Below are 12,548 nucleotides of genomic sequence, written 5' to 3'. Positions count from 1 at the left end.
ATTTTAGTTTTAAGCTAAATCACTGTGGACCTCTTTTTGTTTGCTTATTCTCTTCTCTTTCATTGTTAACATTCTATAGATCTTTTATAACTGCTTTATTAAAAAAAAAAAAGTCTAGGATCAGGTGCAGTACCTCATGCCTATAATCCTAGTGCTTTGGGAGGCCGAAGCAGGAGGATCCCTTGAGGCCAGGAGTTCAAGACCAGCCTGGGCAACATAGTGAGACCTCGTCTCTACAAAAAAATTATTGTAAAAATTTAGACAGGCATGGTGGCATGTACCTGTAATCCCACCTACTTAGGAGGCTGAGGCAGGAGGATCACTTGAGGCCAGGAATTTGAGGATACAGTGAGCTAAGAGTATGCCATTGCACTCCAGACTAGGAGACAGAGTGAGAACCTGACTCAAAAATGTAATTTAAAAAATTAAAAATTTGTTTAAGTCTAAAGAATATCACCACAACTTACTTTCTTATGACAGTGAACCGAATATGAAAGCACTTCTGTTTTCTTGGTTCTTCCTAACCCATCAGTAGTTGATGGGACACATATTAAATCTGTTATACAGATCATTTACGTATGAGATTTTGTTGATGGGATAGTTTTTTATATACCTTTCATACAGTAAAGCTGGCAGGGTATATATTTTTATAATCATATTTTTGTTTTACTTGACTTCCTGCTTTACATGTATATGGCAGATACATACTGTTAGATCATCAGACATTTCTGAGAGGATGTTAAGCTGCTTAGCTTAATTTTTTGCCTCCACACTCAAAGTTTAATATATGTCGTTTATTTCTGCCACTCAGAACAAGAGAAACCAGTGTTGCATTTGCAAGCTGTTGGGTAAAATTCATTTTAATACGGGTTGTGAATTATAATAAGTTGTTCCTATACTGGAATAGAGAAGTTTGCCTGAAAATAAATGGGATTTGCCAAGTTCTCAAAGACCAGAAAGTGATCTGCTATGATCTTGAGAACAGCAACCAGGTCTTACTCATTTTGAATACCCTTTACTTCACAAGAATACCTGATGTATTATGGGTACTCTATCATGATTTCCTGACCAACAAACACATCATAGAAACTGTCTACATTAAAATTCCTGTCTTGGCCAGCTGCTGGCCATCGACTAGCACTAGACTGTAAAACTTGATACGATCAGCTGGGTGCAGTGGCTCACACCTGTAATCCCAGCACTTTGGGAGGCTGAGGCGCGCAGATTACCTGAGGTCGGGAGTTCGAGACCAGCCTGGTCAACATGGTGGAACTGTATCTCTACCAAAAATACAAAAATTAGCCGGGCATGTGTGCCTGTAATCCCATCTACTCAAGAGGCTGAGGCAGGAGAATTGCTTGAGCCTGGGAGACAGTGGTTGCAGTGAGCCAAGATTGTGCCACTGCACTCCAGCCTGGCCGACAGAGTAAGACTCTGTCTCAAAAACAAAACAAAAACAAAACAAAACATTCAAAACTTATTCTTTTGTGCGTTCGTTTTGTTCGGTGAGAAAAAGAAATTAATAAAAACTGTCATATATTAAGTAATGAACAAATTCATGGTGTGCCTCCATAAATTTAACAATTTATGGCAGATTTAGATGCTTTACTACTCAATAGTACTTTTTAGGATGGGAGGATCTACTGTAGCTCATTTTTTCCACTTACTCTGAAGCAGAATTAAATGTTTTTAATAACCTGTTGAGAATCTGCCTGAGGATAGGCCTGCATGTAAACACCATTTTCCCCCAACTAAAGCTTAACATATAAAGCAGTAACAGAAAATGTACTGCTATAAAATCACCTGGAAATGACTTTCATATTCCTCCTCCTACCCGGTACCTCACATGTCATCACTAGGATGTTCCTTTTGATGTTTGACCGTAACTCCTTTATGTTTGGATTGCCCTAAGAGTCCTCAGCTAAGTGTAAATGTGAGGCACAGAAGTGTTTTTTTTTAATAAAATTGTTTCAACCATTAAAATGAATCCCAACTGAAGATAGAAATGTCTGATGTTAATCAAAGACTTGCTTATTACCAGTGCACTATAAATAGTAGTCAAAACTGCATGGAGAAAAGTTGCAGCAATTTTTTTTTACTGCCAAGGTTAGTTAAACCAATGGGTACTGAGTTTTGGAAGCGTCTCCCACAAGGAATATTTTTGTTTTAGTTTTAGAAGCAGGTAACAACAGAAAAATAAAATAAAATACAGCAAAAACCCCTTTCTCTTTGGCTACTATAGATCAGAACATCCACCTGCCTCCTGGATAAGTAAGGAATAAGACTTTTTAGGCTTTCATTACATGCAGTGTTATTTGAGGAACATGATTTATCCTAATGAGCATGATTATAACCTGGGTCCACTATGCCAACAGCATGCTGCTAATTCTTGCTTTTTATATGCTTATTTCCCTTCTGATTTGAACTTAAGAATTCTAAAATTATGCCGGGCACAATGACTCATGCCTGTAATCCCAACACTTTGGGAAGTCAAGGTGGAAGGATCTCTTGAGCCCAGGAATTTGAGACCAGCCTGGGCAACATAATGAGACCCCATCTCTACAAAAAAGCTAAAAAATTAGCTGGGCATAGTGATGCCTGCCTAGAGTCTTAGCTACTTGGAGGCTGAGGTGGGAGGATCACTTGAGCCCAGGAGATCGAGGCTGCAGTGAGCTATGATTGTGCCAGCCTGGCCAACAGAGCAAAGAAATTTTAAAATTACTTGACTACAGGATAAACAATACTACTGTTCATGAATGTGTGTGCTAATTCTACATTTGTAGCCACACTAACTCATAGCCACAGAGATGTGGTTCTTAGTAGACTTTTAATAAAGAAACGTTTCTTAAAAATCCTTTCCACACTTAGAATGTTTATTTTTCTTTTTCTTTTTAAACAACAACAACCCTTCTTCTATAATGAACTTTAATGCCCTGGGTAAAATGACTCTGTGAGCAAAGTTACCAGCAATTACACAGAACCTGGTGTTCTTTTTATCCCCGAGTTTGCCTTCTGTGTTACCAGCATGTTACCACCCCATTGTTCCTTCTTTTGGAGATTTCAAAGGCATTTGCTTTTATGGTCCTCTTTTGCTTCATAGTGTGCCTCTACTATTTTAGAAGCCCTTCACTGGCCTTCCTTCTGTCTTCATCCGCTTGTATCCTTGACCGCTTGTATCCTTGAATTTCCGTGGCTGACAAGCTGGTGAAATAAATATTTATTTTATCCTTTAAGAGAAATGAATTTTATTTCTAATCCTTTAAGTTACCTTTAAAATGTCCACTTAGAAACTGTGTTATTATGACAGATATAGAAATAGAGTGGAAAGCATCCAATCCTAGTTTTTCCTTCCATCAGTGAACTAGGAAATTGCAATCCTGCATGTTGGCTGTCAATTAGCATTATCTCCGTTTGTTTTAGATCCTGACAGGCGGTCAGTTTCCACCATGAATCTTTCGAAACATGTTGATCCCGTCATTAGCAAGCGGCTCTCCTCCTCATCTGCAACTTTACTAAATTCTCCAGATAGAGGTACAGTCCAAAGGAAAACAAAAAAGTGTGTTATTTACTTAATGCTTTTTTTTCTGGATGTTTACAGATAAAAATAAACATCTGAAGTTGCTTTCCCTACGTTTCTTAAATAGGAAGAAAAAAACTTCAGAGTAAAAAAGCAATAAACGGCTGAGCAGCATTTTCCTTGCGACAAGAACATTACTCATTTTAGAACTTGGCTGAGTGATTGCATTTAGCAGTGACGAAAGCGGTGCTTCTCTCAACTTTTTAGTAAATGAGTTTACAGCTCCAGAAATCACCCACTTATCCAGGAAAATGCAAATAATCTTTGTTATGAACATTTCTTTTACTTCAATCATACTGTCTTTGGGTTTTCATCTGTACTTTGGGAATTCCAGGCTCTGACTTTCTTTAAAAACTTTTTAAATGATTCATGTTGGTAGATTTTATTTTGCCAATTTACTTCTCATTTAACCAAATTATTTCTTACTGCATTTCTTAATGTGTGCTGTTGGTTTTTTGGTGTCCATTCATTAACTCTTGAGGGATCTGGCCTAATTTCAAGAAATCATCATAATTATAGCCTCCTGAAACATTTAATATTCATAGTCCTTTATTAACATCTTGTTTGAATTTTGAGTTTTATTCATCCTATGGATTTACAGTACATGAATGTTGAGTTATTTATAAAGCGAAAGTTTTGTTTTACATATATCATAGAATGAAAAAAACAAGCTTTTAAGATAAGCTGCTTGTTTTTACATAACTAAGATGATTTTAAATAAAACCAAAGAATTGTGCAATATGAAGCCCATACTCTTTAAAAGTAAACAATTGTGGTTACTTTGAGTACTTTATTAAGAAACTGATTGGGAAAGTTTCAGTGTTTATAATCTTTAAAAAAATGTAATGTGTGCATGTTCTGTATGTGTGTATGTATATTTATATATTTTGTATTGTATAAAAGTTATGGTGGTGTCATTGTAATGTACAATATTCTGTGACTGTTGGCGTTATTTTATAACTAATCTCTTAAAATAGTAAATGTTTGAACAACTTTCCTTTCTTGTCTTTTAACCAAAACCATTTCTTTTTGTTTTTTTAACCTAATTTGCCTAAACTATCAATATTAGACTTGTAGTCAAATTAGGGGCCTTTCATAAATGTTATGAAGTTAAATTTCTTTCATAAATATCCTTTATTTTCAAACCTATTCCCTAAATATAAGACAAAATACAGCATGTGAATGTTATTCTTACAGTTGTCTATTTATCTTTTCTTTGTAGTTGGTCACTTAGCACTTTAGTTTCATACTTTTGTGAATCTGGATCTGAGACAAACTATAATTAGTATTTTATACTTCTTTAAAACTTTATTATCTTTTACAATCCCATAGCTGAAATTAGGGTAAGGATGGGAGTAGGGAGCTGGACAAGAAACTTGGCAATATCCTGTCCATGCTGTGGGATGACATTGAATTGTCTGTATCAATTAGAAAGATGTGTTCTAGACTCTCTGCACGATAGACCTTCTTAAGGCAGTAGAATCTTGGAACTGAGAACGATCTACTGGATAGATCACCTACTCTAGTTGGGATGATAGAGTCCCTAAGAGGTTGTGAGCCTGTCTTTAATGTCCTACAGGCTAATTGTTGCAGAGGGGCGACTCCTCACCCATGTGACTGCCACCCTGCATCCTCAGTTCTCACCTTCATGGGTGTCCTTTCTTAAATTGACTCTGACTCCATGCATTCTCTGTGTGTGTGTATGTGTGTGTAAGGTTAGAAGTGGTAAGGAGTAGAGAATTAGGACATAGGACATCAGGGTTAAGAGAAGTTCAATAACCAGTTCATAGGTAGGGCCAGAAAACTGCCCTGTGAATCATGGTAGAGGCCCAGAAAATAGAATACTAAGCAGAAATAATAGGACAAGAGGAAGAACATTAGATTTGAGAGTTCTGCTTCTCTGCCTCCTTACCAAAGAACTGTCAATCAGTTCCTGGTCTAACAGGCCAGGTCAGCCTGAAGGGGCTCCCATGTATTATCTAGGAAGGAATTTTTTTCTTTTTAACTTAAGCCCTCAGTAGAACCCTGAAAGGCTTAGGCCTTTTATTTTAGTGAGAATTTTAAACCTTCTTCTGAACTTAAATTTATCTCATTTAGAAATTTAAGGCCAAGTGCAGTGGCTCACACCTGTAATTCCAGCACTTTGGGAGGCCAATGCGGGTGAATCACTTGAGCCCAGGAGTTTGAGACCAGCCTGGGCACCATGGCAAAACCCCGTCTCTACTAAAAATACAAAAATTAGCCAAGCGTGATGGTGTGTATCTGTAGTCCCAGGTACTCAGGGGGCTGAGGCAGGGGGATCACCTAAGCCCTGGGAGGTCAAGACTATGGTGAGCTGTGAGTGTACCACTGTACTCCAGCCTAGGCAATAGAGTGAGATCCTGTCTCAAAAAGAAAATAATTAAAAAGAAATAAAAGAAATTTAAGTAATTCCATTAGTTCTTTCCTGCTATTTTTAAAAGTTGGTTATGCTTTATTATCTCATTAGAAAGCGTTCTTACAAGATTGTTAAATTAGAGGACCTTAAAGACAAATATGTCAAACAGGTATATACATCATTATTAGATTGTTTGAGCTTTCTCAGTCCTAAGGCATAGGCCTTAAAGCTGAGATTAAATTGAGGCTCCGATACCATCAGGGCTCATGTTCTGCTGGAATGTATCCAAACAGCTCTACTAGTTATTAGAAATACTGAAATATTTCCATATCACTTTCCCAAGATGTGCTTCCCCAGGTCCTCCAAAGCCAAGGGAAGCCAGTCATTAGTGTAGTGTCTGTGCCTTGTCAGTTTTTAAATATTTTAATTATTACATCTGAATATAGTATTACATGGACTGATAAGATTACTTTGGTTAAAGGAAACCTCTGATTATGAAAGGTTTCTGTAATTGCTGGAACAGAACGTTGCCACTGGAAATTGTTACATTACAAGTATATATTATTATCTTTAAGCTAACTTGAATCAAATCTGCTTAACCAACTTTTTTCAAGAAAGAACATTAGGAAGTTGGAAAAGAGTAAGAATGAAATTGCCTGTCTTTGCTTAAAATCCATCAATACATTTTTTTTCCTCCAGAATCTTCATCGTAGGATTCAGAGGTAGACCTCGAGCTAAATTCTGCTCACAGGCTTGTTCTGTTTTACCTGAGCAGTGCTGTTTGTTCTTGTTTTAATTAGAATTAATTGCCAACACTTAAAATATAGAATACTTCATATAACATTTCAGTTTTCTACTTCTAATGAAAAAATCAGGACCTGGCAACATGTGTCTAATTTCCTCTTGGCACCTATTACCTGAAATGGAATAGTGATGCCACGCTTATGGGAGGAAGTGGTAAGGCAGGTATCCATAAAGTTTGTTTAGCCCCAATCATTTATTTATGTTAACTTGCATGGCCCCCCAGAGGCCTTTGAGTTTGCCTCTCTTCATCTGGGTGGTCTATAATGGAAACTGTCAGTATCTCAATTTTAAGTGCTTAAATAGGATCGATGCCATAGAGTTGTTCCATGAGAGTTAATCTCTCTGCCTTCAGTTTGGTACTCTTAAAATCAGGCCCCTCTAGGTGGAAAAAACAAACAAACAAACCAAACAACAACAACAACAATACACCAATTCTCCTTTATTAACCTTTACTAAAAAGTTATCTTATGGACACTCTATCTCCATCTTGGTCAAGGCATAGTTATGAATGTGGTGGAAGTGGAAATGTGTTTCTCCTAGCAATATGTTTAGTTCAGAGTATCAGGAGATATAAAACAAATCTCTCTGGATTTGCTTTACACACAGGTTAAAATGGGTTTTTAATCATTTGAGATTAAATTTTTGGTCAATGCCTTCAGACTCATGGAAATAAAGTAAATGAACTTCTTAATGGAGAAAGGAGACTTACCTTTTCCATGACAACCCATCTTTGCAGTTGTAAGCCACAGTCATCGTACAGTTTTTCTAAGAAAAGAAAGAGTTTAACTTCCCTTTCTCATCTCTTGAAAATAGTTCTGTTGAAGATTTTCAGTTAATCCTAATCACCTTTTCCCCATTGATTTTACCCTGTAAATATATTCTAATTTTAGATTGTATTCTATTCTGTTGTTATACTCACACTGCCATACATAGCTTATGATAGTACTTAGCCCATGGTGCTTTCTAATTGTAACTACTGCAGTAGTTTTTATAACATCTTTTTAATTAATGTCTTAATGTCAGATAATATTTAATTTAACCATGAAAGCTCTTCTAATAAGCAAACTCTAACAAACAGTTCACTAATTCTTAAATTCACCAGAGCCTGATCAAAATAGCTACTCTTTTAAATTAGTCACATAGTTAAGGTACTTATTGGAAGTTGATACTTCATTCCAAATAGAAGCAACTATTTTTAAGACAGTGTTTAGCAGTATATGGCTTTTATTAACTAAAACTAATTTCCTAGCATTTAAATGCCATTCACTTAAAATATGATATATATACGATAGTTATATAGAACACTGCCCCAGAGGCAAAGGAGACTTGCACCTGCTGTTTGTGGAGTGGAACAGAAGAGCCTTTTCAGGTGTAGACAGTTTTAAAGACTTTTAATCCAGACATAGTGGCATGCACCTGTAAACCCAGCTATTGGGAGGCTGAGGAAGAAGAATCACTTGAGCCCAGGAGTTCAAAATCAGCCTGAGCAACATGGCAAGACCCTTGTCTTAAAACAGACAAACAATAAATACAATTTTAAAATCACAACAACAACAACAAAAAACTTTTCAGAGTGACAGGAATGTGTTCTAAAATAAAGATATGTAATCACTTCCGTGATATTTGTGGAATTTTGCCAGCTTTACTGATATTTTTGGAAAATAGCTTCTATCTTTTCATGAGCTAACCATAGCTCATGAAGCTAGCCATATAAGCAAAGTAATTAATTTATAATTGGCATCCATTTCCTAACTATGACCTTGCAAAGCTGCAATGTAATTTGGGACCGTACATCATTGCGTTATGTTAAATTTGTTTTCTAGACTTCTTAGGCATCCACTAGCAATCTCTAGGATTATATTTATATTGGATTTTGGCTTTCTGTTTAATTTTATCTTGCTTCAGCCTTAGCCTTGTCCTTGGCCAAATTTTTTTTATATTATTGCCAAAGAGGGACCTGAAAGAACCTGGCTTGCCAAATGAAAAGCTCAAAAGGATTCCCATACAGAACTTTGCATGAGTCTTCTTTCATTTTATTATATCTAATTCCCACATACATACCCCCGTGGCCAAAGTAGCAATTCATGGAGATCTAGCATAATTTACTGGGGCCCCTTTCTGTCTTTTATTTGACTCGTCTTTCATTAACCTGCCAGTGCCTCTATTGGGGTTTATTATTCAAGGTACTTAGGAAACCTTCTGGCTAAGGTGTGTGCCATAGTCTACTGTCCATCCCAATGCCCATCAGATAGTACCACTCTGGAGTTATAGACACACACCCAAATAATAGCTGAAATGATATTTTTGTTTTATTGCCAGTTGAGTAGTAAAAGAGTGTGGTTAGCAAAATTGGCGTCTGTAAAACTAATTTAGAACCTGCTACAAACTTGACATCTTGAAGAAAAGCAACCTGGTGGAATAACTGCTCCCTCTGGACAGGGGTCCTGTTGCCCTGACTCTTGGCCTGCCGTCCTCCCTGCAGAGCCTGGTCCTGTGAAGGCTCAGCGTATGGAAGCGATAGGTACGATGTATTATGCCCTCTTGACTCTGAAAAGAATGCTTCTAACATCTTGCTTATGTGGTGACGTTTAGCTCGCCGCCTGCAGCTCAGCCCATGGGAGAGCAGCGTTGTTAACAGACTCCTGACGCCCACACATTCGTTCCTGGCCAGAAGTAAAAGCACAGCTGCCTTGTCTGGAGAAGCAGGTAAAACTGTCCAGGTGGAACTTTCCCCATGAAGTCAAGTCCTCCCTTTGAAGCATATTCGTCTAATCACATCTCACTTTTTCCTAAAGTGCGCTTCTCTCTTCCGCCGGTGGAAATGTCTGTCGGTGTTGGTTTCATACCCCTGGCATTGTTTCCTCTGGGCATCTGCCTTAGCATCTTATCTGGACACCAGGCGCCAGGCAGGCTGACGAAGCCCCTCCCTGGGCTCCGATGGCTTCAGAGGCTTCTGTCTGTTCATAACATTACGCGAAGAAAGTATTCCTTCCCTGCCTTTCCTTCTGCCTCTGTCTCTGAGCAGATGATCCAAGGTAGAAATAATTTAACATTCAATACTAATATATGGACTTGGGAATAAAATCAAAGTGCAAGTCTGTTATTTCAGCATAGCGTTTCATAATGTGGCTGTGGCATAGCTACTTCTTCTCCCTGTGCCAGTCTTTTATATGTAATCTAGGAGTCGTACCCTTCCAGAACTCTCAGAGTTGTGGAGTAGGCTAATTGTAATATCCTTATTTGTTACGTTCTTTGAAATTATATGAAACATGCTTAGTACCAGTTATGATGATTGGTTATAACTCCTACTTTTTTGAAATGCAAAAACATACCTGAATTAGCCAGTCAATTTAATGAGAAGTTAGTGTGGAGCCTACATCTAGTTGGTAAGAAAGGTACATGTTAGGCATTGGGTAACAGATGTCTCCTGGTGAGTTGATTTAGGTTTTCCCAAATATCTTCGATGACAATTGGTGTATTTATATAAACAGTCTACTAGCTCTCATCTTTGGCACTTTAAAAGTGCTTTGTCCTTGCAAGCCTCTCCATGTTCATTAGCCTGCTTTTAAGTAATAATTGCTGGTGGTTTTATGGTGTCTTTCATCTGCAGTGCCCAATGAGTGAATGAATCTCAGTCTAAATCTCATAGTACCCCAGGGAGACAGTCACGAAGGCGAGCATGGGCATTTCCACCACCTTCTTATGGAAACCAAGTGCAGCGACAATAAGTGACTTACACCAAAGCCACTTAGAAAATGGGTAGACAGGATCATAAATGTTCTTACCCCTCCATCCTCAATGCCCTGAGTGATGCTTTATGTGCAGCTGTGCAGTCAGCTAGCTGAACCACAGTGTTGTGTGTTCTCCGTAAAGTCACACTCCTGTAAGAGCTATCACATTGCATCTGAGGTTTTCCTGGAGGAGAAAGTACAGCTTATTTCAATATTTTTTCTATGCCTATGAATTTCACACTTTTCTACAAGTCATGAGTTTTTCTTTAGCTAATTGAAAAGCTTTTAAACCGCTTTTCAGGCCCGGCGCGGTGGCTCACGCCTGTAATCCCAGCACTTTGGGAGGCCGAGGCGAGCAGATCACAAGGTCAGGAGATCGAGACCATCCTGGCTAACACAGTGAAACCCTGTCTCTACTAAAAGTACAAAACAGTAGCTGGGCGTGGTGGCGGGCACCTGTAGTCCCAGCTACTTGGGAGGCTGAGGCAGGAGAATGGTGTGAACCCAGGAAGCAGAGCTTGCAGTGAGCCGAGATCGCGTCACTGCACTCCAGCCTAGGCGACAGAGCGAGACTCCGTCTCAAAACAAACAAACAAGCAAACAAAAACGCTTTTCAGTCCTATTTTCTAGCATTTAACTGATTTATGACTGTCATGCTTCTGAATCTCCCCTTGTATGCTGTTTCCTGCCTCACAGCTGGGAAATCATCTGTACTACTTTTGTTATCACTAACTCTTGTCACTTCTTTCATTCTCCATCTAATCTTTTCCAATACCGTTTCCTCATTTTCTAGCCATTCTACTTGCCCATCTTCTCCCTTTCTTTGTTGTTATGCTCAACCAAGGTGCTTTTTTATCTGCAAACCGGCTCTTTATTTTGACACATTTCCATTCTCCTTTTCACAAGTTGATATGTTTCTGTAATTTGTTTCAGTGTGAAAGAGTGCGTAGCCTTTACTTGAGCTGCCTGTTTTGTCAATACATTGCCTGCTTCATTGTCACCGATTTCATCGATACAGCTTATGTTTAATGAACCAGAATTCCTGGGGTTTTCTTAAATTTTCATTTGGAAGTATATATGCAAACATCTCTTCCAATTATCTTGTCAAAACCACATTTTCCATCATTTTTATTTTTCATCTATTGTCCTTGATTATTCTTTCATGTTTTCCCATTTTAGTGTAATTCCTTGACCTCATCATATTCCTAATTGCTACTGACAAGAAGGTAACCTATAATATGTCCTGTGCTGGGTTACGTCAGCAGATTAAACAGCTACTCTTAGCCCTGGGATGTACAGTGATTGTAAACTCCCCGCACAGACAATAGAGTAGTTGAGAGCTGGAACTCCCAGTCTCACACCTCTCATTTGCAGCCACTGCTTTGGGTTGACTTTTCTATACTTTTTTTCCCCAGGACATTCAAAATACAAGTGATTATTAGAGCTCAGGATTAAATAATGTATGTACAATGCTTGGACTAGTACCTGCACATAGTAGGCCCTCAGTAAATGTTAGTATCATATTATCATATTATGCCGTTTTTCTTTTTGCTATGCTACATTTCAACCACTTGACCTGCATTATCTTTTCTCTACACCCATTATTTCATATAGAAAATCCTGGATGAGTTAAATTAATGCATACTTATGACCAAGAGTAGGATGAAATACATATACTGTGGGAGACTTTCTCAAAGACATTTTCATGAGACAGTGTTCACGTTTAATTAACTACTTGGGATATGAAGTGTACTCTGGGAAAAAGTAACTATATATTGTTCTTACTATTTCTTCAGAAGGGCAGATTATTCAAATAATTGATTTGAAGATTTCAGGTTTTTCAGTACTTGCTATTCAGTGCAGCAATGAATTCCATGAAATCCAATACGCTTACAAGAAATTTATGTTTCTTTTAGCCAAAAAATGTTCTTTGGACTAAATTTGAGGATGTTTTTCTAATGGACTATACTAGCTAGGTTTAAGGATATTTTCAACCCATATTTAGTATCACGTCAACACTAAAATAAAGAATAAACCAGAGGCCCGGTGACATTGGCTT

General features: G+C 37.9%; 1 protein-coding gene across 2 annotated transcripts in view; it reads left to right on the top strand.

Moving 5' to 3' along the window:
- The window catches only part of MAP7 (microtubule associated protein 7), a 219,560-nt gene that overhangs the window by 174,553 nt on the left and 32,459 nt on the right, over positions 1-12,548 (top strand). Inside the window, exons 6-7 of one of the 2 annotated variants that reach the window (XM_023190972.1) lie at positions 3,421-3,531; positions 9,351-9,464. In XM_023190972.1, coding sequence (XP_023046740.1) covers positions 3,421-3,531; positions 9,351-9,464 — 225 coding nt within the window. The remainder of the gene's footprint in view (positions 1-3,420; positions 3,532-9,350; positions 9,465-12,548) is intronic. The other variant, XM_023190974.1, reaches the window with a different exon arrangement.

The sequence above is a fragment of the Piliocolobus tephrosceles genome, chromosome 5 (genome assembly GCF_002776525.5).
Source record: "Piliocolobus tephrosceles isolate RC106 chromosome 5, ASM277652v3, whole genome shotgun sequence".
In the NCBI taxonomy this organism is placed as follows: Eukaryota; Metazoa; Chordata; class Mammalia; order Primates; family Cercopithecidae; genus Piliocolobus; species Piliocolobus tephrosceles.
The sequence above is the reverse complement of the archived record's forward strand: the minus strand, read 5'-3'. Positions and strand labels throughout refer to the sequence as shown.